This window comes from Botryllus schlosseri, chromosome 3 (assembly GCF_051294905.1).
Source record: "Botryllus schlosseri isolate E-star chromosome 3, Bs_hap1, whole genome shotgun sequence".
Classification (NCBI taxonomy): Eukaryota; Metazoa; Chordata; class Ascidiacea; order Stolidobranchia; family Styelidae; genus Botryllus; species Botryllus schlosseri.
The window spans coordinates 25842775-25865624 of NC_137238.1; the positions used below are offsets into that span (position 1 = coordinate 25842775).

Below are 22850 nucleotides of genomic sequence, written 5' to 3' on the forward strand. Positions count from 1 at the left end.
TTTATTTCGAGTACTGGAAATATACGCCTTGAGTCCTCTCCACTGCTTCCTTCTTGCTATGGAAGCCAATCGCGACACCCAAAACATGCTCCGTAACGCCTCTAATGTCGGCAGAAGGAACATATCTGCGAATTAGTGAATGACCCGTATCATGTTCGTACAAAAGGGATACCAAATTATCAATAATGTAGTTGAGGAAACTCTTGGAAGTAGGCCTACTAAACTTCACCATGCAATATGCAATATCTTCATATTCATATTGAAATAAACCCGAATATTTCAGGCTGACACCCGTCAAGATAATCGTCACCAACTATAGAAGAGAAATCAAAGGAACTTCGTTTATAAACAATTTAAAATTGTCTATAGCTGTCACAATCTTATTTGTGGTCGGATAGGAGTTGCATATTTGAACTTTTCAAGTCCTTCATAGTCCCATGACGTCATAATGAGTGATACTCGATACTCGCTCGGAACCCGGATGTCAGATTTGGAATCGGATGCCTCCGGTACTCGAATTGGTTAATCCATAGTTGTAAAAGATGGACGGTGGTATTTCCTTGCTGCCGATAGTGAAAATACAATAATTTTAAAACCGTTTCCCCTATGCGCAGCTTTCCAATTGAACTAGTTGTTCTTAAACCCCGTGGTTTCTCTGCAACCGTCCCGTGGGTTCGATGGTGTTCGAGGCGCACACTCGATTCATACAACGTAATTCACTGATTTGAAGTGCATGATAATCATATTATTTTGGACTTATTTTGAAAATCAGGTTTTACCGGTTCTTTTCTTTCCACTCTGTCGTTGATGCACAGTTCATTTTGCGCGACAGTATGTATTCAATATTATGTATTAGATGTGTAATGTGAGAGATATTTTTTGTGACGAGGAAAAATTTGGTGTTCGCCGAAAGCTTGCAGTTAAGCGGGAAGGTTCGTCAGGTTGGGTTGAGAACCAATGAAATACACTGATCCAATTTTAATCACACGCGTCTCTTCACAGTCCAATGAGTCCAGACTTCGCATGCACTCAAAATTCATGTTCGATTACGATCGCGCTAATGCATTGATGTAATCGGAACAAACCATACCGGGAGTAAATTCGAAAAGTTTAAGATATTTTCCGCGATATCATTCCCACGTACGCTGTTTGAACCGCCGACCGGTTCCTAATCCGTTTATCAACATCTTCCACGATGTCCATTCAGTCTTCGCGCGGTCGGTACGCAGTGTTCAAGTCGCCCGATGTGTTAAACAAGAGGTGATGGATACTCGGCAAACGTTTCGAAAGTCGGTTACGGCTTTTGAGTCACGAATTATCAAATCCGGCCTAATCCTCGACAAACATATCACCGACTCGCGTCCTTAATCAAACGCAGAGGCCTTGTTTGCTGTTGGCAATCGGCGGGCGGAAGAAAAAACGAGGAAAGAGGCGCGCGATTAGCTTTTTCACACTTGCACTCGGTCTAAGCTGGTAAACGTTAGGGCGCTTTAGCCGTGACTTGTTATTGATGGGATGTATCCGTGAAGCTGGGTGACAGCGTGACTATTCTCGTGCGGCACGTTTCGGGAGTTGGCGAACCTGAGCAAACTTGCTTCAGGCCGTTTTCGTCCGCCGTCATTTGTCAAACGGAGACATTGAAATAGCCTATCATAAAATGGCCGGACACAATGATTCGAGCACTGGAATCGAGTATTGAAGGAGCACTGGGCGCGAAATGTGATGCGTTTTCTAATTAAAGATTACAGTGTGAAAAAATATCTGGCAGCAACCATTTCTCTCAGTAAGCCACCGTATTCAAAATGAAGGTAAAAGGCTTAAACGAGTGTTACTGTCCATTCTAGCTTATCGCTGTGGTGTCGATGTCCCGTTTCGTGATGAAGCACGGTATCGTGCGTAGTGCCCTTTCAACTGCAATGATTGGATTCGAGTCGACTTTCAGAGCACTTGATATGTGTTTTCTTGTCGACTAGGTTGATCGTTCTGATGTTTTCTTCCCAGCGTTAGAGCCTTTTATAATACGACACAAAGCTTCCGCATTTTGGCCCATTTGCGAACACGAAACTTCGAAATTCCATGGTCCGCACGGCGAACACAGACATTAACAGAATTCTCGCCCCGTCCCTATGGCCCCAATGCTATCAAAGTCTCGAAATTGGCGTCCACCATACTCATCTTGCTACACCCGAATTTCTGCGAACAGGCGAACTCGAGAGCACATGTCCGCCATCAGATATTTGCGCCTTTGCATCATGGCTGCGAAGTAAGCTAATCGTAACACCGACTCAATTCTGAATCCAAATCCAGAGATCTTCGATATACCGTACCGATTCCGACTCTGGAACATTTAAATACGCCTTCCTCGGCTAAATCTCCTAATATTTTCTTCACCGAACTGTGAATTCAACATTCCCGTTAATCCACGAATAAAATTCTTCGTTTATCACATTAGTAGGTATTATTAGTACCTATTGAAGCATTCTTTTCTTTTAATTTGCTCTCACAGAAAGAAGTTAATTTTGTGAGTGAAATAGCCTACTTCTGCCCATGTGAACTTCTGTAACTGCAAAACGACTACTTTCCTTGACATTTAGGAACATTTGGTTCGTTTTTATATCGGTTGTATCCGGAGGAACAGCATGTCAATGTCAACAATCATCGACTCCGGCCAATACGTCTTTTCCACCTCCAAAGTTTGTTACAAAATGTCTGTGGGTCCGACTCAACTCCATGGCCCTGATTTGCATGTCCGCCTTTCTTATGTCATATCCGGAGGTTATCAGTGACGAAGTACTTCTACTTCTTCGAAGTACTCAATTAGTTTTCCTCTACTTCTAGTACTTACTCAAGTAGATCTGATTGTCGATACTTTTACTTATACTTGGTAATATCTTGTGGTCCACTTACTTACTTTCTGCTATTTTCAGTTTGTCAAGTAGAAGTAGTTTATTTCTTCAATAAGGAAGATAGCCTGACGAATTTCGGGCTGTTTTCACGGAGTACCAACATTTAATTTTCATAAAAGTCAAGTAAAGCCCAAAACTTATGTTGCGCTTCTCGCACAGTTGTTTTGGAGTGTCAAATATATGTTTTCAGGAAAGTATCGGTGTATATAATTTAGGCACCTGATTGCGTGGCTCCGCTCACGCAGCGTTGTCATCCATTTCAAATATTTCATCACAGTAAATATGGCCCACCATAACGCTTGGAACTACCCTTTCGCAATCTAGCAATAGCCGATCACATCGTAATCTAGCAGCCCATGACGTGTCCTAATCTGGAAAAGTGGACTCCGGCTTTTTTGAACGTTACACTTGTTTTAGCAGACCACCGTTCTGGACAAAGGACATGAAATATATTCTTCGCTTTTTTGTATTTCTCTTTCAATTCCGAGTATTCTACTTCATGTTTTAATTAATTTCAGTTCTTTCGTCTGTTGAAGTATAAAAGCAAGTGTAGTAATGTCTCTATTCTCCGAAAATAAAGCTTCATGATATACAATTTTACGATCCGCCATATTTAATATTAACGTACACTAATCGCCCAAAGTGTTGTAACCTTATCCGATACAACTTCTCCGTATTGCTCTTCGCCAAAACTACAGGGACCTTATAATATGAGGTAGGGTGCCATGTCATGATATTTCTAAATCAGGGTGTTCGAGTAAAAAAAAGGGTTAGTATCGCATTTTCATATATAATTTGCATCCCATGATGCGGACGAATGCTTATTCTCTCGAAAATTGATACCTCTCTGCACCTCCCATATAGCTGAATTTGTAGCTGTTGACAGTCCATGCGAACTAATTACAACCGTTTTCAAAACTACTTACTTACTCGAGTAGATTTAAAGTCAGTTAATTTTACTTATACTTCAAGTCGTTTTAGGTTGCTTATGGAAGAAGTACTTCTACTCGTACTTGAGTAGATTTTTTCGTCGCTACTTCCACGTCTAGTTGAGTAGCGTTCTTGACTACTTTGACCACCTCTGGTCATATCCCATTTCCAGCAGTAATTGATTGAAGGTCTCCACATAGCATCGTGGTGAGGTTCTTAGTACCGCCTATGTTTTCCTCGACCATCCTAGCAATTGGATAGACTTAATTCACCCTTCATCTTTCATCGAACTTACCAATACCAACTGGGGTGCTCATCAACGCTTAGCAAAATAGTTTGAACATTCCCGAACCCGATAATCAGTAGCCATGTACAGTAGGAATGCCCTCGTCAGATATCAGAAAACCAAAACAAGCCTTGTAATTGATTAGTAGACTTTTGTTTACGAGAGAGCACTCGACCGTGACTTCGGCGGTGAGCAATCCATTCCATGCACGCAATTACGGGCCTTAGCGTGTGGTCTTATCTGGGCAACGCTATCCATCTCTATTGTGCGTGTTGACATTAATTTCGGCAAAAAGACTGGAATTAGGACCGATCGGCGGTGTTGTGTACGGTGTGGCAACGCTAAAAGCAACTGTGTTGCCGATACCTCTAGCGCGGGTATTGATAACGACTTTTGAAGTCGTCTAGAACGGCCGTAATTAGGATACCTATATGCTTTAATTATGGGTATGATGGATTAACGTGCAGCAGGCGACTGTTTTAGCGCGGTTGAGAAAAAATCAATGATTTCCCGTCGGTATTTCGAGGGTAATATGTTTGAATGTATTGCGATTTGCTTTGTAATGGTTGGAATTTGTGGGCCCTTGCACGCCCACTATTGGAATGAAAACAGATTGCGATGTAGTTTCGCACCCTCCTGTATGTGTCACGTATTTGCATGTCTGGTCAAAGCCACCATCGTTTGTACTCAAGTATATTTCAACTCAACAGTAGGCATTCCCATGACATGTCGAAACTACCCGTGAAAGCAGAAGGTAAAGGTCTTAGAAGCATTCAAGTAAAAGTAGCTATATGGGTCGCTTACTTTCATCTTCGAGCGCAAATTCATTTACAGTGATAGTTATGATATTTATCCTAGTTGGTACGACAATTGCACTCATAAGGGCTGTGTAAACATTCCCCAAAATTATATTCTAGCATACAATATATCAAAGTATAAAATTAAGTACTTTTTTAAGTACTGTCAATGGAACTTGTAGTAGTCCAACACATAATCACTCGAGAATGCAGAGTAAGTACGTAAAACCTAATTTGTTAGTTCTGAAAAGTATAAGTATCTTAGTTGCTGACGGCCTATGCGTATTGGTTCAGACGCCTGGTCTGTAAAGCTTTACCCAAGTATGAACTGAAATAGTACGCTACGGGAAAGCTGGGTAGAATGTGCTAAGTACCGCCAAGAGAATTGTTGTGATAGTTACAAACGCGACGGCGCAGAATCTGCGTGAGGCACCATCTCGCAGGAGCAAACTACCAAAGACATATTTGTGACATTCTCATTGCCATGCCATGCCGGAACCGACAATCCCCCGTGCCTGATAGTGCTACAATTATTTCGCGTCACGCACTGACTTAAACCTTTGGCACATGAATGTGTGTTAGCATGAATGCAATGTTCTGTTATACCGTATTCCCACAGTTTTAATATCAGAATAATCATTGCAATTTACGTGGATTTCTTTAAATATTTCAGATCAAATTGACCCGCGAATGATCCCAAGAGCAGACTGCAACGCGTCGTGGGATATAAAACTGAATCAAAGATGGATACGGCGATTATCTATTTATACAAGGAGTCAATTTAGGTTCAATTAGCCTACTTCATATATGCAGACTCATGTCGCAATATTTTCCAAGCATCTTCGGCCACACCTTGGCATCTATTGCTAATCATATTTTCCCCTCAGGAAATAACGTCAGTTTCTGTAATGGCATAACTCATCACTTTCAAATGACGTCTCGTTACCAATTTCAGCCACCCTTCTTCCTTCCGGGCACGTATCCCTTCAGTACGGGGGCCCGATCTTTTTTCGTGGGTTAATTTTATACAGCTCACAATTTCAATTCTCCACTGATCAGCCGAAATCTATTAGAGAAGCAGAAAATACGTTGGCGGGCCGAGTCAAAAACTTAAGCTGTATTCTCCAGAATGTTAACTTCATTTCTATATTGAAAGCAGTGAATTGCGCTATTGAAAAATGCTGCTCAGTGGATGTGTTGGTATTAGGGAATGAGAAAGTGATGGTTAATTACCAAAAATTAACATTTATTGTCCGTCATATATTGAAATGTATTTATGATACTAGAAAGCTTATTGTCTTGGTCGCAGCCTTCCGAGCAGTGTGCAGCTTGGCGAAATAGCCATTTTGTTGAGCTAAACTTACAGTCCTTCCGAAATTAGCCTTGCCCTCCGCTGACCGAGTGTAGCCTATGTCTTCGTTTTTTTTAATCATATTACCGACTTGAATTATACTCCTCAAACACGGCGACCTGATCGGTACAAAACAGACTGGTAAAGACTCCAGTAAAAGAATATTTATTGCTCAAAACCTTTTTGGATTTTCAACTTTCTGCGCAATCGCGACATATGAACACGCTTGAAAGTAAACTCGGTTTAGTCTTTACACGCACAGTCTATGGTTTTAGTCCACGTATTAAGTCCACATTAAAAAGCAGGTTTCCTGTTTTGAAATCCATGAAACTTTACGCGAGCCGCTCAGGATAGCTCCACGGGCTGCAATTTGCCCATGTCTGCTGTAATGTCTAAATCAAAAACGTGTATTTCACTGACTTCCATGGTAGAGTGTGTTCCTAATTTTCGCCCTGCCACATGTTTATAGTGTGGTTGCAGTGCGGGAATAATTTCGATCAGTGCTGTAATTCTGCAAAGCATGTGTCATTATTAACAACTTGCTATGTACTTCTCATAGCAACACTCAGTTTACATGAGGCTGTTTGAGGCTCAGTTTGATGACTCTCCATATCGTAAAATTTGCCACCACGTGGAGATGCTGAGGGGGATTAAATATATAGCTAGCGTTGGTTATCAAGTGGAAGTGGTAGTAACTCTTCAAATTTCTACTCAATTTCGAGGAGAAATACCTATTTGCAGGATACCTTTATACTACTTCCGGTGAAGGCCTATAAAGTACTTTTATTAGTTAAAATCGGAGGAGTCTACCACTACTATTACTACCAAATTCCGGGGAGCATATTCGCGACATAACTCCAAATTAGTAATGAATGGGCGATTTTGACCTGACAAATCAAAATTTTGACATTTTTTGACTTTGAAAAACTTAATCTGGACCAAATGTTGACCTAACGTATTCAAATTATGTGTTTTCCCACATACTGTTAGAATTGTGGTACTGCTCTTCATTTCTGGAACTGTCTCTCCTTACGAAGTATTTTGTCCTGAAAAAAACACTTTTTCGACTCAAAAACTGACAAATTTGTACATGAAAAAAACTTTATTTTTACGGAATCTGGCCCTATGAAGAATTCCAGTAGTTACAATACGTATTATGGAATAAACAACTGAAATTTGTTAGAGTACAACGAAAGATACTTTCCTACATTCTGGGGTAGAAAGTGTCCAAGAATTCGAGAACAATCTGTTGGAAGTAAAAAATATGTCACAAGGTTCCGAGCCACAAGCCAGTCTCACTTTCATAGTTTTGACTCGAGTCAGGTTCAGTCATTTTCAATTCACCACCGAGTCCAGTCCGAGGCCGAGTAGTCAAGCAGACGGTCGAGTCCGAGTCATAGTGTTTAGACTCGAGTATGGTCCAAGTCATTGTGTTGACTGTTTGGATTCGAGTTTCGTGAAACTGAATTTTACAACTCAGCTTGGTGATATCAAGTGCTTCGGGTTCATACTATACCAACTTTCCTCAATTTTTACAGTTTCTGGTCGCATTGTCCAGTACTGCTAAAAGTGTCTAAGTAAGTTGCCAAGAATGGAGAAAGAATGTTCGACAGTAGCAGTTGTTGGCTGACAACACTGACGTTGTGCGTGCGTACACTGCTGGTGACACACTGTGTTGCTTCATTCTGACGATGGTGTCTACAATCACAAGTTCTCATAATGCGCTTCTTGATATAATAACCATGCAATGCCCGCGCAGTCTTGCGTCAGTTAGGATATTACGGTACGCTGAGCATAACATCATGTCAACCTATTCGTTTCATTTGAATGCTTATGATTCACAATGAGCAGACAATGGACCGTCTACAACGGTAGGCCTATGAAGTAGTCTACATGCTGTAAAATGTCAAACGATAAGCTCACCCACATTGCAAAATCTACGATACAAACGAAATGCCAGTTGCGAAATGATTTTGACTTTATAAACAATTTGACATTTGTTGACCTAACGCTACAATTTTTACCTGAATTTAACATTTTTTAAAATGTCAAAAAAATCGTCCTAGTAATGACAGTATTAATGACTGTCATTTTCGTTAACATATTCAGCTACAACAAATTCGCACTGTTATCATTGCAATTTCAGTCTTAGTTGTGATGCAGACATATCCTAAAACGACTTTTAAAATTCAAAACTGTGTAAAATAAGAAGTTCGGCGTAATTCACTGTCCAGTAGTTTAAATCTAAAAGAAAGTAGTCTAAATACTTGACAACTTAAGTATAAGAATTCCATGTATAGTAGGGGTCTTCAAAAATGACATTTTTTCTCAAATCGTACTGGCTACTTGAAAAAAATGTTAGGTTACCTAGTTTAAGCCTACACACCAAATTTGGTTCAATTCCAACCAGTAGCCGCATTGCTACAGGAGAATAAAGTTTCTATTTATTATGTAAAATTAAATAACAAAAAATTTGAAAATTATCTGTTCATCCCATGAAAGTGTTAGGTTGTCTATAGAAACGATGTTCATCAAATTTGGTTCAACTTCAACCAGTGGAAGCAGAGAGATTGCCGTCGAAAAATTTGGATTCGAATAAAATAGTATTTACGGTATATTAAATAATTAAAGAATTGGTCACCGTAAATACTATTTTATTGACAATCCAAATTTTTCGACGGCAATACCTCCCCTTCCACTGGTTGGAATTGAACCAAATTTGGTGAACATCGTTTCTATAGACAACCTAACACTTTCATGGGGTGAACAGAAAATTTTCGAAATTTTTGTTATTTATTTTTATATAGTTAATATAAACTTTCTTCTCCTGTAGCAATGCGGCTACTCGTTGGAATTGAACCAAATTTGGTGTGTAGGCTTAAATTAAGTAAAGTAACTATTTCATCAATTAGCCAGTACGATTTGAGAAAAAATGTCATTTTTGAAGACCCCTAATGTATAGTCACAACCTACTAGAATTACCTGAAAAATTAATGGTCAACACTGTGGGCCCAACAGCGAATTTCTTCGGTTGTGAATACTTTTATCCACATGTATCGCGGAAATGACTGGGTAGTGACTTCCTACAGCGATTGTGCGAGCGAGCAGTCACCTACCGCTGCCTTCGCGGTTCAGCCCTGCAAAATACCAGAGATCTTATTTTTGACAGCGTCTGTTTGCTTCATATTTATGCGCCAACTCGTTGGCCATATGACGAATGTGATCATGATCAGCCCTCATACGGCTAATTCCACTAATATGGTTTAAAGACATCATTAAATAGTACTTGCACGATGAAAGGAAGTTAATTTTTCGTTACGTTCTAATTCTGTATGGCCGTCGGTAACTCAAAAGTAAATTGAGTAGATGGTCTACCTATTTAGCTAAATCTAATTGCGTATCTCTTAGAATGTGTGGACAAATAAGATAGTTTAACAGGTACGTTACAAGGAAAAAAGACGACTTCCTGGTTGCTATTATATATGGATTCTGCCTTTGGGAAAAATATCCAGCGTCTATGTGATATTGAGAGCTATTATCACATCCCTATTAGCTAAATTGCGACGTCGAGTAGATATATATTTCCGTCAGGTCAATAACACATGAAATTTAGTTGGCGTGCTTACGTATTTTAGGTTGTGTCTTTAACACCTTGTTGGGCTACGCAAAATGCGGCGGCATCCATATCCACGAGCTAAGGTCAAAATGTATGGAACGGTGGAATCGACTTGTTGAAAAACTCTGGGGTATATTTACGAACTGAGCTATGTGTATATAGGCAATGGCTTGCTTTCTTCAGGTGACATAAACTGAAAGTAGCTTACGAATATTATGGAAATGTTGTTAGTGTACTACATTGTGGACAATGAGCTGTAAAACATAATTGATGATTGGAACAGCCTTGTAACCAACTCACAAGCTCCATCGTCACAAGTCGATCTTACTTTTACATTTTTGGCTCGAATCAGGCCGAATCATTTTCAATTCGCCACTTCGCCAAGCCCAAGCCGGAGAGCGGTGGGTCGAGTCAAAGTGTTGAGACTAGATTTCAAGTCATTGTGTAGGGTTACCATACGTCCTCATGTACGAGGATTTGTCCTCATTTTTCGGGTTTTTGAAAATGTCCACGAGGACGCCTAAATGACATCCTTTTTGAGATTTTGTCCTCTTTTTGAGAATTTTGGTTAATCACAGGGCAAAATTTGACCGAGATACCGTAAAATAGCACTGAACTAACGCTCAGGCGGGTATTCCGGGAGCTGAGCAGGAAAGTTGACCTTATTTTTAGTCAGCCGATCACGAAGTGGGAAAAATTTCCCATTTTCCTCCGGTATTCTAAGTTTGAAAATTTTGAAAAAGTCTCCTCCTTTCCCATTTCCAAAATATGGTAACCCTAGTGTACTGTTCACTGCTGGGGTCATTTAAATGCCCACATTCATAATATACTATATATTACCACTCTGAACTATTTCTGGCTCTATGTGTCAAGTACCAACGGTGATACGAAATACTAATAATGGGCAACTTTACCATTCCTCGAAATTACAACGAAATGTCTATCTTGGCTGTCCTCGTCTCCAGTCATGTGATTTTGGCGAGTCGTGCGCAATGGATCGAGTGCAAGTCGAGCCAATAGACAAATTGACATAAGTGAAATATAGGTATTTAACGTATTTAAAAACACGACTGGAGTCGCCCGAATATCTCGAGTCGTTATGACTACAGTCTTTGCAAGCCTGAATTCATAATTTGACTTGTGTTACAACAGTGTATCTCTTTGTATCGTTCGATTACTGCAGAGCCAATTCAGTAGAATCGACTCAATGGATAGTGTAGTGGGAAATGAAACTTTAATTGCATATGTGCTAGAATGTATGGGAATATAAGATAGGCTACTTGCCATACACTTAACAAGGAAAATGAAGAACCGCCGTTTCTCAATCACGTAAGCATGTGACTTTGAGAAATAGATCACGCGTGTATAATGTAATATTGGACGCTATTACTACATTCGTATCTGTCAATTTCGGACTTCAGGTACCTAGGTAAATTTCTAATGATATTTCGTTAGCATGCTTACTTACTGGGTGTGTTTTCGTAAATATATTGTGCGATATTACTCAAAATGCTGCGAAATCCGTAAGGGAGCGTCCCTGTTCCGGCCACATTTGTTTGATTTGTTATGCAATTCCCGGGATATATTTACGAATCACGTGTTTTGATGGTGATATGCTTTCACTAGGCGACAGATGCACTGGAAGCGTGGCCAAAATGGAACACTGTTATGAAAATGTCAGTGTACTACATTATAGGGAAGTGGCCTTGGAAGCGCCTTGGTATAATTAATCTGAGATACAGCCTGCCGTGTCAATTCCGAGAGACGTATGTCGTTGTCTTATTCTGTTAACGGAGTAGTTTAGACAACTAGGATATACTAGTACTTAGTATACTCGAATAACAAGTAGGGAATGCGAGAAAAGATATTTCATGATATAATGCGGACAACTAGGATATACTAGTACTTAGTATACTCGAATGACAAGTAGGGAATGCGAGAAAAGATATTTCATGATATAATGCGGACACAGTGACAAGGAAAATAATAAATTCTTTTTGCGATGTTCGGATCCAAAATTATTGATCGTGATAATTGGAGTATGCTCACGGCGTGTATTATTTTAATTAATGCCTGATTAAGTATCCATCATATCTGAACTTTAAAAATAGCCATCATATCTGAACTTTAAAAATAGCCGAAGCAACTTGATGCTGATTGGTATATCATAGGCCTCGTGTTCGAGCTAGATGTTCGACAATACTTCCTTCGAAAAGTCGTATTGGATGTATGCAATCTCGTCACTTCTCTCGTTTAAAGCTATTTTCATATGCGCGGTAGGCTACTTTTGATGGTTGCCAATCTGTACTAGAGTTGTAGAGCCAGGTAGGCCTACGATCTTACACCAACTGTTGTGAGTTGTAGCCCTGTTGTGAGCGCATGTAACAATATAGTCAACGTATCAAGTTGGCGAAACAAGGACGATGGGAAGTGAGTGGCGAACTGATCCGACCATGGGTTGGAGTCGTGACATATCGAATTTGTTACCGGAGTATCCGGGATGACCACGTTCATTTGGTTAGGCAATGCTGTCGCAACTTCACGGTGGTCTCTCCTCAATATTAACCTATTATACACGCCAGAGTCATTTGTTCATTCTCTTCCAGTCGATTTTAGAGCGTAACTTCAACTACTCCACGGCTAATTAATTTCTTTATTACTGACTTACAATCCTGGCATCCAGGCGGAATAGTGGCAATAATCGTCAATAGCGCTTCATATGTTGTGAAGAGATGCGAGTCACGAGACCATGGTCTACTTACCATCACGCGCATAACGCGCGATGGTGTAAGTATCTAATTTCATTAAAGGTAATTTATGAAATCCTATCAACGACAACCAATAAATATCTCAGCACGCCTGCTTTCATGTAGACGTGCATCAGAACTATTTCGGAAGCGTGCGTACAGTGGAGGAAGGGCACCCGTGACTTATATTGACATAAATTCGTTACCGATAGTAATACTGGTATCGCTAGTTGTAATGGGAAGGTCTAGTTAACTGCATGAGAGAGGCCAGGTCAACTCAAGGCGGAGCGGTGGCCGAAGAAATTTAACCGACACCAGTCGCTTTCTGTTAGTCAACCGGTATATCTATCCGGAAAATCGTTCTTGGTTGGAGGCGTTATCCGCCGCTCTACGAGTGCGACGCTGTATTTGATCTTGACAAAAATGGGAATACTCAAATATGCATTCGGAGAATAGTGATGATCTGGCTTGTCGACTCTTTCGTCTCCATCACGTTATCCACAATCACTGCACCGTACATATTGCCTTGTCGTAATCGAGTGAATTACTTACTTGCAACACGAGATCCATTGTCGCAGTTATCCTGGTCAGCACTCTATATTCATGAAATATTCGGGTGTAATTTAATTTGTTCGTTTCTCCACCACTTAAGGGTTCACACACCTCTCCGCTGCTTATACTCAAGGTGTCACATTTTTTCAGATTTTCAAAGTAGGAAGCAGTATTTTAATGGCTGCGCATCACTGCATGGGGGAAAATTTCAATGGTAACTGGACTATGCAGACCCCTTGTGTATTGGTGAAATATCATGATTATGAACATAGCCATTGGCGTCATTCCGCATATGTCTTTCAATATCATAACGTGCGTTGGGCGTTGTACTGATCGATTTCCGAATCGGCCATTCGATTATACCAGGGGCGGGCAACATGCGGCCCGCGGGACGGATCCGGCTTTCGGACAGTTTTCCGTCTTACGTGATAATATGGCCCGTGACCCGGTTCGCCGAGATTCCCCACTCCTTGCTTAAACTAGTGTTACCATATTTTGGAAATCTGTAAAGAGGACACTTTTTTAAAATTTTAAAACTTGCACAACCGGAGGCAAATCCTGAAAAATGGCCAATTTTTTCCACTTCGTGGTCGGTTGACTAAAAAATAAAAATAAAAAGTTAAACCTTCTAGCTTAATTCCCGAAAATACAGTTTTTCTTTTACATCATCAGGTAATTCACAAAAAAAAAAAACATCCTACCCAGCTCTCAAAATAGCCGCCGGAGCGTTACTATAGTGTTGACATATTGTGGCTCAGTACAATTTGGCCCTATAACTAAGCAAAACTCTCAAAAATCAGGACAAAATCCCAAAAAAGAGGATATTTGGGCGTCCTCCGAGGACATTTTCGAAAAAGTCAAAAAAGAGGACAAATCCTCAAATTTTAGTGACTGTATGTTATTACATACGTGTATGCGCACTGCGCAGCGTGCGAGAGTAGAGCCTACGTGTATAAGTTCGTCGTAGCTTGCATTATCGGCATTTGCCATGTACTCAACCCTAATGAATTGACATATTGGTCAATTTGAGGTACCGGGCTTATCGAACGCTTGGAAATCTTAATTATGGATTGCACCGTGTGTTAATTGTTCAGAGAGAAGCAGACATAGCAGACAACATTGTTTTCGTCATTATCGGCGAGAAATGGCTATGAAATGACATCGCCGTCGTTACCTAGCATATGTGGATAAATGGGTGAATAATGTATCGGTTCAGCAATCCGGCCCGCCAATTACTTAATTTTCGTATATTCGGCCCGCCGACTGGAGGAGTTGCCCGCCCCTGGATTATACGCATTCTGCGTACTTAATTTAGTACTTATCAGAAGATTCGTTATCTAATTCTACTTTAAGTCGCTTGAGCGTGGTTTGAAAATCGTTACTTCTATACCAGCAATTGAACAGATATTTAGGCTAATTCTTCTTTATTGCAAGCACGACTAGTTTGACCCCATCTGCAGTTATTACATTTCTTCAAACCGTACAATGGTATTCGAGTTATTGACGACATTCGACGACATTGCCGGAAGATGAGTCATGTCCTGCGAGAAGTGATAATAATTGGTGATTCTCTTCCTGTCTACCAGTTGGTCGTATTACGAATACTGAATTTTGATTCAACCTGACTCAGACTAGAACTCCATGGGGATTTCTGCAATATCTTTGTTGGTCGTGCTGACAATGCTGGGCACTGCGCTTTCGTTTCCCAGGTTGGTATTAGAAAGGGATGGGGGCTTTTGAAAAGTTACATTTTATCGACTTCCGAACTGAACAATGATTTTTAAACAACTTCTTGGAGGTACAGTACTGCAACATACAATTGATTAGATGAAATGAAACCGAATACTTTCGATTGACAGTCATCAGGGGCAATCGTCAGCGACTAGTTCAGAATTAGAAAGAACACTACATCAATACATCAATAATCGTATCACAAAATATGAACTTCCGATTAATTGTGACGAAGAGAGCCCTTAAGCTCTATGTACTATTTTTAACTGGTACACGAACTCCTTCTGCTGGCACAGACTTGGTTAGCGTATTTTGCTGAAAGTCAACTTAAAGGCTTTTATCAAATTACGCCAAACAGCTCTCTGCCAACGGAAGGAGTTCGTGTGCCATCTAAAATATTACACTGATCTTAAGCGAACTCTTTGCTCCGGTTATACGAAATTTGATGTTGGTGACGTCATATTCTGTGATACGATTGTTGATATAAAATGTTCATTGTAATTCTCCACTAGTTGCTGACGATTACTCCTGAGGAGTGTTGCCTAAAACATCCGAGTTCATTTTAATATGAATATACTATTCGATGGCTTTTTTATAAGAGGCATGTCCGGGTATATGTGGTACTTATTATCACCAGCTAATCGGACCTCTGCTACCTCATATTGCCGAAAGCAACGTATTGTGATTTCCCCGCCATATACCCAGCCCTATGTATGCAAAATCTATTGAACGTCTGCATATACTACACGCGTGGGCTTCTAGTGGCGAGATAGTGATATGATGCACAGGTGCAGCACCAACGGGATATGGGTTCGAGTCCGACCGCGGTCGACTAAGGAATTCTTACCAAAGTGTTGGAGGTTTATCTAGGCTCCTCGTCCCCACGTAATCCGCGTAAGCGGGGTCCTGCAAAGAGCCTAGAAGTGGGCAACAAGTGCAACAAGTAGGTAAATATGGAATATAGAGTATATATCGACCTGGTGCAAAATGACCAATGTAGTCGAAGCACCATGAATATCAAACAAACAAACAAACAAACCTGGGCCTCCAAATCACAATTCCTTGACAAAGTTCTCAATTCTCTCCAAAACTCCCCAGCACCCGTTTAGCATTCTTAAATTGTGGCAAGCCAGCCGTGCTACCGTGCATTGTACTGCTAAACCGCATATGGTGTCCTTACAGAGGTTCAGTCAATATTTCCTGGATTTCAAATATCGGGAAATTTCAGGTGGTGATCACTATTTTTGTTCCTATTTTCCTGAAATTTTACAGTGTCACAAGAACATCGAAAACTCACCAGATTGTTACCGAAAAGGAAATTACTCGTTTACGATATGTACTGACCGAAAAATTGCCATGGTAAAGGATTCGGAAATGATTTGATGCAAAGTCGTTTCAACCCCTTTAGTCGGGATGTTCGAAAAATGTGGTAGAAAACTAGCCATCGGAGGCACAGTACGGAGTTCATTTAAAGAGCTGACCAGACAATAACAATATAGATCTGAAAAGGCCGTGAATGTTTAAGCTGTATATCGCAAACCTAGCTCATGTTATTTCAGTCACCCGGCCGGCTGCGCAGAACCGTGTCAATTATGCTGCAAAGTGTCCATATCCCCGTTCTTTTCGTTTTTCTACTGTCAAGACACTCCAGTGAATTTCGGCGATACGGTAAGTCTGAGATTGATACCGGGACTACTGGCAACACGTTATTCGAACTCGTCGAACTCGGCAATTAAGATTGATTAGGTTCCCTACAACGCCGGGAATTGACACTTGAATTCACAGCATTTTATCAAAGATTCATTTTTCATATGCTTGCACTTGGGCGATATCTCATAATAAACCGAATACATATTGAAATTCTAGCAAATTTCATACTTATGTAAGTAACTGGTAATTACTTCATGAAGAGTTAACTTCAACGTAATGTTGGTTGCGCCCCCACACCACATCTTGCAACTTTGAAAATAGCCTTATGGTAGGTTCGTGATTGTAAGTAGTCTTCAATGACCCATTATGGTTGCGACATTACTACACTGAAATCTAACTTGGCAGGTGGTATATTCAATTTTTTTTCCAGTTCCTAAGCTCATGCGAGGAAAGAGTCGGGTCCGGATGGGACTTGAACACTTCACTTTGAAGATCTATCGACGTGAATTTCCAAGAATATTGATTCGGTTTCTAATATACATGCTCGAAATTTGCGCCTTCTCGTTTCTTGTCGTGGGTGTTATGAATGACACATAGTCAATACTAACGAATCTTCTTAGACAGTGGGCATGTTTTCAGCGGCAGCGTATAGTGGCCTAGTGGTTCAAAGAATTGCGACAGCCTTAATTTCTTATCACATGCGCTACGGGTCCTCGTATATCTATTATGCAATCAGAATCCGTAGCGCGAATCAAGGACTAATGGTAAACGGAATAACTGTAACACTATCAACGATACACGCTCAAAATTAGTCATGTAACTAAAGTAGAATGTGGTGGACACAGCGTAACGCAATGTTTCAAGTCAATAATGGATATAGTGTTGTCCGTCGCCGATGGCCCCAAACCAGGGGTCCTCAACCAGTGGGCCATGGTACACTGATGGGCCACATGGAGTGGTTTGAGGTAGGGCAGATAGCTCTTAGGAAAGTTGTAGAATTAGTGAGAGTTTGGTTATATTTGGTATATTATTCACTCTACAATACATCCATATTATCGAATTATACGTAAGCTGCATGAAGCTTTTCATCCGACTCTGATGAGACGTATGTGGCATGTATGAGTGACGATGTACAAGTCGAAATGGAAGGAGGAAACACAGCTTTTGTCCCGAAATTATTAACTGGAAATTGATGCTGAAGTAGGGTAATCAAGTATTCGGACTGGGTCATATGTAGTATACCATTGAAAAGGCTGTACATTTAACTCGGGCTGAAGTGTGTAGACTTACGATACTTCAACACGTCGTAATATTGTAACATAGAAATAGCCAAAATTGCAAGTTATACCTATTAGCATCTTTCTGTGGAGGTAGGCCTATACGTCACCGCCGCAATGAATCGTAATGGATTGAGGATAAGTACAGCACATTAATCGTCGTAGTCGGTTTAAAATGTCCGGCCTTGAAATGATAGTACAATACATGTATACATAATGTAACAGTCACATGAATTGATTGTATCGTTTGATTGAATGTTCTGACATCCCAACTTCAGTAGGTAAAATACAACTATGTACTGTGCACTGTACACATGTTTAGAAAATTCTTTTTTCCACTTCTCTGCAATATCCCATTCACCAAAGAATTGTTTGAAGCTGGCCCATAATGGTTTTATTATTGCCCACTATGGTGGAACTAAAACCCAATCATAAATTGGATGCGGGTATATTAGATCATTGAGTTAGGTGATGTGAGAGGAACAGCGGGCGTCCATAATGTACACAAGAGTTATACGGTTCGCGAGGGCCATAATTGCCGCACCCCAAACCTCAAATTAGGGGGGGGGAGGAGGTCAAAGGTGCCCAAACTTGGTTAGTTGATCGTTTATTAGAAGAGATTCATTCAACTAGAAAATTCTTAACGCACTTCGCACGATTTCATGTTCCTGGTGGTCTAGACATAAAAGTGATTTATGAGAGAAAATCCGCATAGGCATATCGGCACCGGCGATTACCACGCATTGAACAGGACTATGACTCTAGGATAAGAGGTGGGTTGCAGAACTTGTTCAAACCGAAAAAAAGGCCAGTGCAAAAAAAGGTTGAGATCCCTGATCTAAATTAAATCCTAAAGGTATCATGCTGAATTAATTTAGTGTGTTTTCGAAACGTATTGCTTACCAATAAATTTTTTCCGACGGTTTTAAGAGGACTGGAATGCATTTCTATTAAAGGAAACCCAATGGTTAAAGTAGAGTTGTTCATTTTAACAGGACTAATCCTTGTAGAAACGTCAATGGAATCACGTACATCACGTGTAGTATCAAAAAGAATGCAGCAACTTTCTCGTAGGGTGAGAATGTTCAGAACCGGGACTGGTTTAAAACATGAATTAAAACGGGTGTGTTTTTGAAACACGTTTTGACTTCAATACAGCCCTTAAAATGCTCTACGTCAGGGGTGTCAAAGTCAACTTGGGTCGCGGACTAGGTGCAGACTCGGAAGCAGACTGTCGCTTCATTCACATCTCAATATCGTTCAGGCACCTCGATGATGCAGACGAAAAAAACCTGCTCATTCTCATCCTATTAATATGACATCCATGGCCATGAAATCCTGGACAGATTTTTAGTCTGATAGCGAGCTCTGACAGACGTTACAGCTATCTCAGCCACTACTAAATATTATATTCTTGGATATCGTTGCTTCATTATCATTATTATTTGGGTTTGTACATCGTTGAGATGGCCGTTGTTAGTTTGAATTCATTCTGACACTGCTTTGCCTAGATTTGCATAAATATGCTCACAAGGTAATTACGCACTGCTGTAGGGAAGCGAGTGGCGCCGTTGGTTAAGCTATAGATGACTAACTTACGAAGCTTAGTTATCCATAGTTAAGCGCCAGCGTCACGACACTAGTGGCAGGCAGTGGTTCGAATCCCGGTTAGGACCATCTTCTATGTGTCGGAGGCTGATCTGGGCTCCTCATCGCTAACCTCACTGGCATAGCAGTGTCTCAAAAAGTCCAGAATGATGGTGAGCCGCGCCAGTGTATAAAGTAGGCAGTAGAGAACAAGTCCAGGTGCTTAAAAGAGAGAGAGACGGATGTTGCGAGCTTGCGTCCGGAAAGATAACGAAAGCAAAGATCCTGACCATTTCAAAATCATTGTCGTGGTGTACATGACCTTGATAGGCTGTAACCACCAGTGTTGTATGTGAAATAAACAAAATCAACAACACTGTGGAAACATTCGCGTCTTCATGCTGTAATTTGTGACATCGATATCGCAATTGCTACGCAACTAATAATCAAAAGTACAATATTTTTACCTTGTGTCTTCCAGCATCATTTTAATATCCACGTGATCTGACATCAGATTAGCGCAGGAAATCGACCCAATCTTCGATAGATTATTATTATTATTAAAGGTTTTCACAACCGATTTTAAACAGATGACCCTTCAACTTGCAGTATCCAGTGCGGAGCCGGAACATGATGGAGTCGAAAAGACAATTGGAGAGCACGGGCGCGGGCGCGAGGATCGATTCTCGGAATTGACGGTAGTGCGACCCGGTGTCCGAAGAACGGTATAGGTCGTGCCAGAGGTCAACACACGGTGATCTGATTGCGGCCTTGGCTTCTGGTAGTAACACTGTCACTGCATTGGTCGGAGGAGGCCATAACGATGGCGTCCTAGCAAGTTCGTCGGCTAGGCTATTTCCTGGGATCCCATTGTGTCCGGGGATGCAAGCCAGAGTTACGTGGAGGCGCTGATTGGTGACCTGAAGTAAGGATTCAAAAATATTTAGTAAAATAGCGTTGGTACTGCACGGTAGCTGTGTTCGCGATACATTTTAAATGTATTTGAGGGCACCGAGACAATCTGACAGAAGGATATACCGGGAGTACGATGAGCCATGTTCAGTGATCCACTTTAAGGCATGGAGAGTGAGTTTTGTGCTTTGGATGAATTATTACCTGTAGTTATGGCAATATGTGTGCACCTTTAAATGTGGAGGTTTGAGCTTGATTCGAAACCCATTTGGTGCCAACATTTGACTTATTTCATTCCGTTATTGGAAGGTGGCGCCCGAACAATCTTGTTAGTGCAGTGGTTCGCAACTTTTTTGTCTCCACATACCCCCTTAGGACTGTCACGGACACCCGCGGACCCCCAAGTTTTGGATCAAATTTATCTCGATTATCGGCTAACCGTTATTTGTCTTGTGCAAATATCGACCTTATGCTAGCGATAAAGAAATCAGGATGCTAACAATCTCAACGGATAATTCGATGGTATTGAAGGTTATGGCTGTCAAAGAGAGAATTGCCAAATATAAAATTCGAAGTTATATGCAGAGCACACAATACTAATGGCATGAAAATCGCGCGAAGCGCAAAAAGTTTTTCCGTTGACTGCGGCTTTGAACCCGCCTTCAGGTGCGTTTACCTCATCCTAATTTGAGGACCTCTGTCACAGAACAATGTGAATGGTTGCAAATACTTCGAATCGAAGTTAACCTGGTGGACCTTACTGCTCCAACTTCCTATTTTTTCCACAAACTCATACAAAACATCTCTAAACAGCAATATGTTTGTATTAGGAAGCTATTGGCAATTAAATTGAGTTTGCACTGTAGGTTATTTGGTCTCAGACGGCTATTATGATTATGTGAGTCAAGAAGTTTCAGAAGTAATAAAATGAAACGGCCTTATTATAAAAAAATATGTTTCCACCATTTTGCAAATTTCGAGGTTTCGCAAACCCCCTGAAAATGCTTCGCGGACCCCCGGTTGAGAACCGCTGTGTTAGTGTGTTGCAGCTCCGATTATAATAGACGGAAAGAAACTGGGGAGCGTTTGAGTATTAGAGTGTATGTCTTATTGGTTCCCGGGTACCATGTACCATTGGACACACCGAGTGGGGACCGATGATAGTTTGAGAATCAAATCTTAAACGTTCATAAATATTTTCGGAAAGGTGCATATTCCTGTATATTTCCATGATAGGTATACAGCTAAAACCAAAATGCTCCTGTAGGTTTGGAAACCAGATAACCCCCTGGCCTACGCATATAGTTGTGTACGTACATTTGTACGATGTATATACGTGAATGCAGTCATGTGGAGTTGACGTGCTCAACAAACTTTACTTGCCAGATTTCATATTTTTGGGTCTAACAGTGGCAATTTCCTATTATAAAAATTTAAAAACTAATCTATTTTGTCCCTCAAGTATCGTAAAATGGACACGTAGTCAGTCATATCTTTATGCGAATGTCCTGTTTTAAATTAGAATCGTGACGTCAGAGGTTCGTGTTCACGGTCGCGTTCGCAGCTAACCTTTAATTGTAGTTCGCGTTGACGCGAATCAGAACCATTTTAGTTTGCAGCATCCTTATTACAGATATATCATCAATGCTCCTCCACACTGTACAGTCCATCATCGACTTAACGTCGAAACCAAGAGCAAAATCAGTTATGCATTGCAATTTCCGGGCAGTTCATATTTCGTTCAAATCCATGTAAGACAAGATTATTTTGAAAGCTATGATATCTCCTATTTAGCGCAACATGAAGCTAACACGCATGCAATTTCCGCATATTCAGAGATGGCAGAACAGGCGAGCATCTAGAAAAGGCGACAGGTCGGGAATTCTCATGCCCCGGAAATCAATAACCATGTACAGCAGTATACAACGCCGTGAAAAAACTAATCGTCACCTGTATGTACACCGCATATACAGCAGTGTATCAGGTTGGTTACAAAGCTATTTACTAAACGTGAAGTTACTGAAAAGTCTAGCTTTTTAATCTGTTTGATAAGCGGAAAATAGGCCTATACTTGTGGTCAAGTTTATTCTTTATTATTTTCTGCTGTATGGCGTCGAGGCCGACCATATAGAGGCGGGAGTAATATCTGTACGGCATACATACACATTTGCTCAAAATAGCCACCGCGGTTCATACTGACCGGTCTACGTATTGTATAGGTATACAAGTAAATTTGATCACATGAACGGAGAGAGAATCAAAATTATATACTAAAATATGCCAGTACCAAAATTTATTACCAAAATTCCTTTATTCGCTTTTTATGATGAGATAGATTAGTGATACGTACCACAGCTACATCATCTATGGCTTGCTGGTTCAGATCCGATGGAGATCGACTCAAAAACTCTATCCGAAGTGCTGGATCTTTATATAGGCTCCCCCTTGCCATCCGATCATCGTGAGCGGCGTCTTGAATAAACATCGGACGAAAGTTGGCATTGGGAG

At 40.8% G+C, this 22850-nt stretch overlaps 2 protein-coding genes and 2 long non-coding RNA genes across 12 annotated transcripts in view; 2 read left to right on the forward strand and 2 right to left on the reverse strand.

Annotated features, from left to right (window-relative positions):
* The window catches only part of LOC145436203 (uncharacterized), an 81217-nt gene extending 72447 nt beyond the window's left edge, over nucleotides 1–8770 (forward strand). For 3 of the 9 annotated variants that reach the window (XR_013914213.1, XR_013914214.1, XR_013914215.1), the window contains exon 9: nucleotides 5593–8755. This is a non-coding gene — a long non-coding RNA (uncharacterized LOC145436203). Of the gene's footprint in view, nucleotides 1–5592 lie in introns of all 9 variants that reach the window. The other 6 variants (XR_013914209.1, XR_013914218.1, XR_013914212.1 and 3 more) reach the window with 5 other exon arrangements.
* LOC145435413 (uncharacterized) overlaps nucleotides 1–22850 on the reverse strand; it is a 428570-nt gene that overhangs the window by 304796 nt on the left and 100924 nt on the right. The window lies entirely within an intron of this gene.
* LOC145436204 (uncharacterized) lies at nucleotides 14751–17120 on the forward strand. Its single transcript, XR_013914221.1, has 3 exons — nucleotides 14751–14894; nucleotides 16476–16584; nucleotides 16997–17120. It is a non-coding gene; the product is annotated as an uncharacterized LOC145436204 (long non-coding RNA).
* Nucleotides 19968–22827, reverse strand: LOC145436201 (uncharacterized). The gene is made up of 2 exons (XM_080313554.1): nucleotides 22693–22827; nucleotides 19968–20350 (listed from the first exon to the last, which is right to left on the reverse strand). The coding sequence occupies exons 1-2, from the start codon at nucleotides 22825–22827 to the stop codon at nucleotides 19991–19993; spliced, it is 495 nt and encodes a 164-aa protein (XP_080169680.1). The 3' UTR covers nucleotides 19968–19990.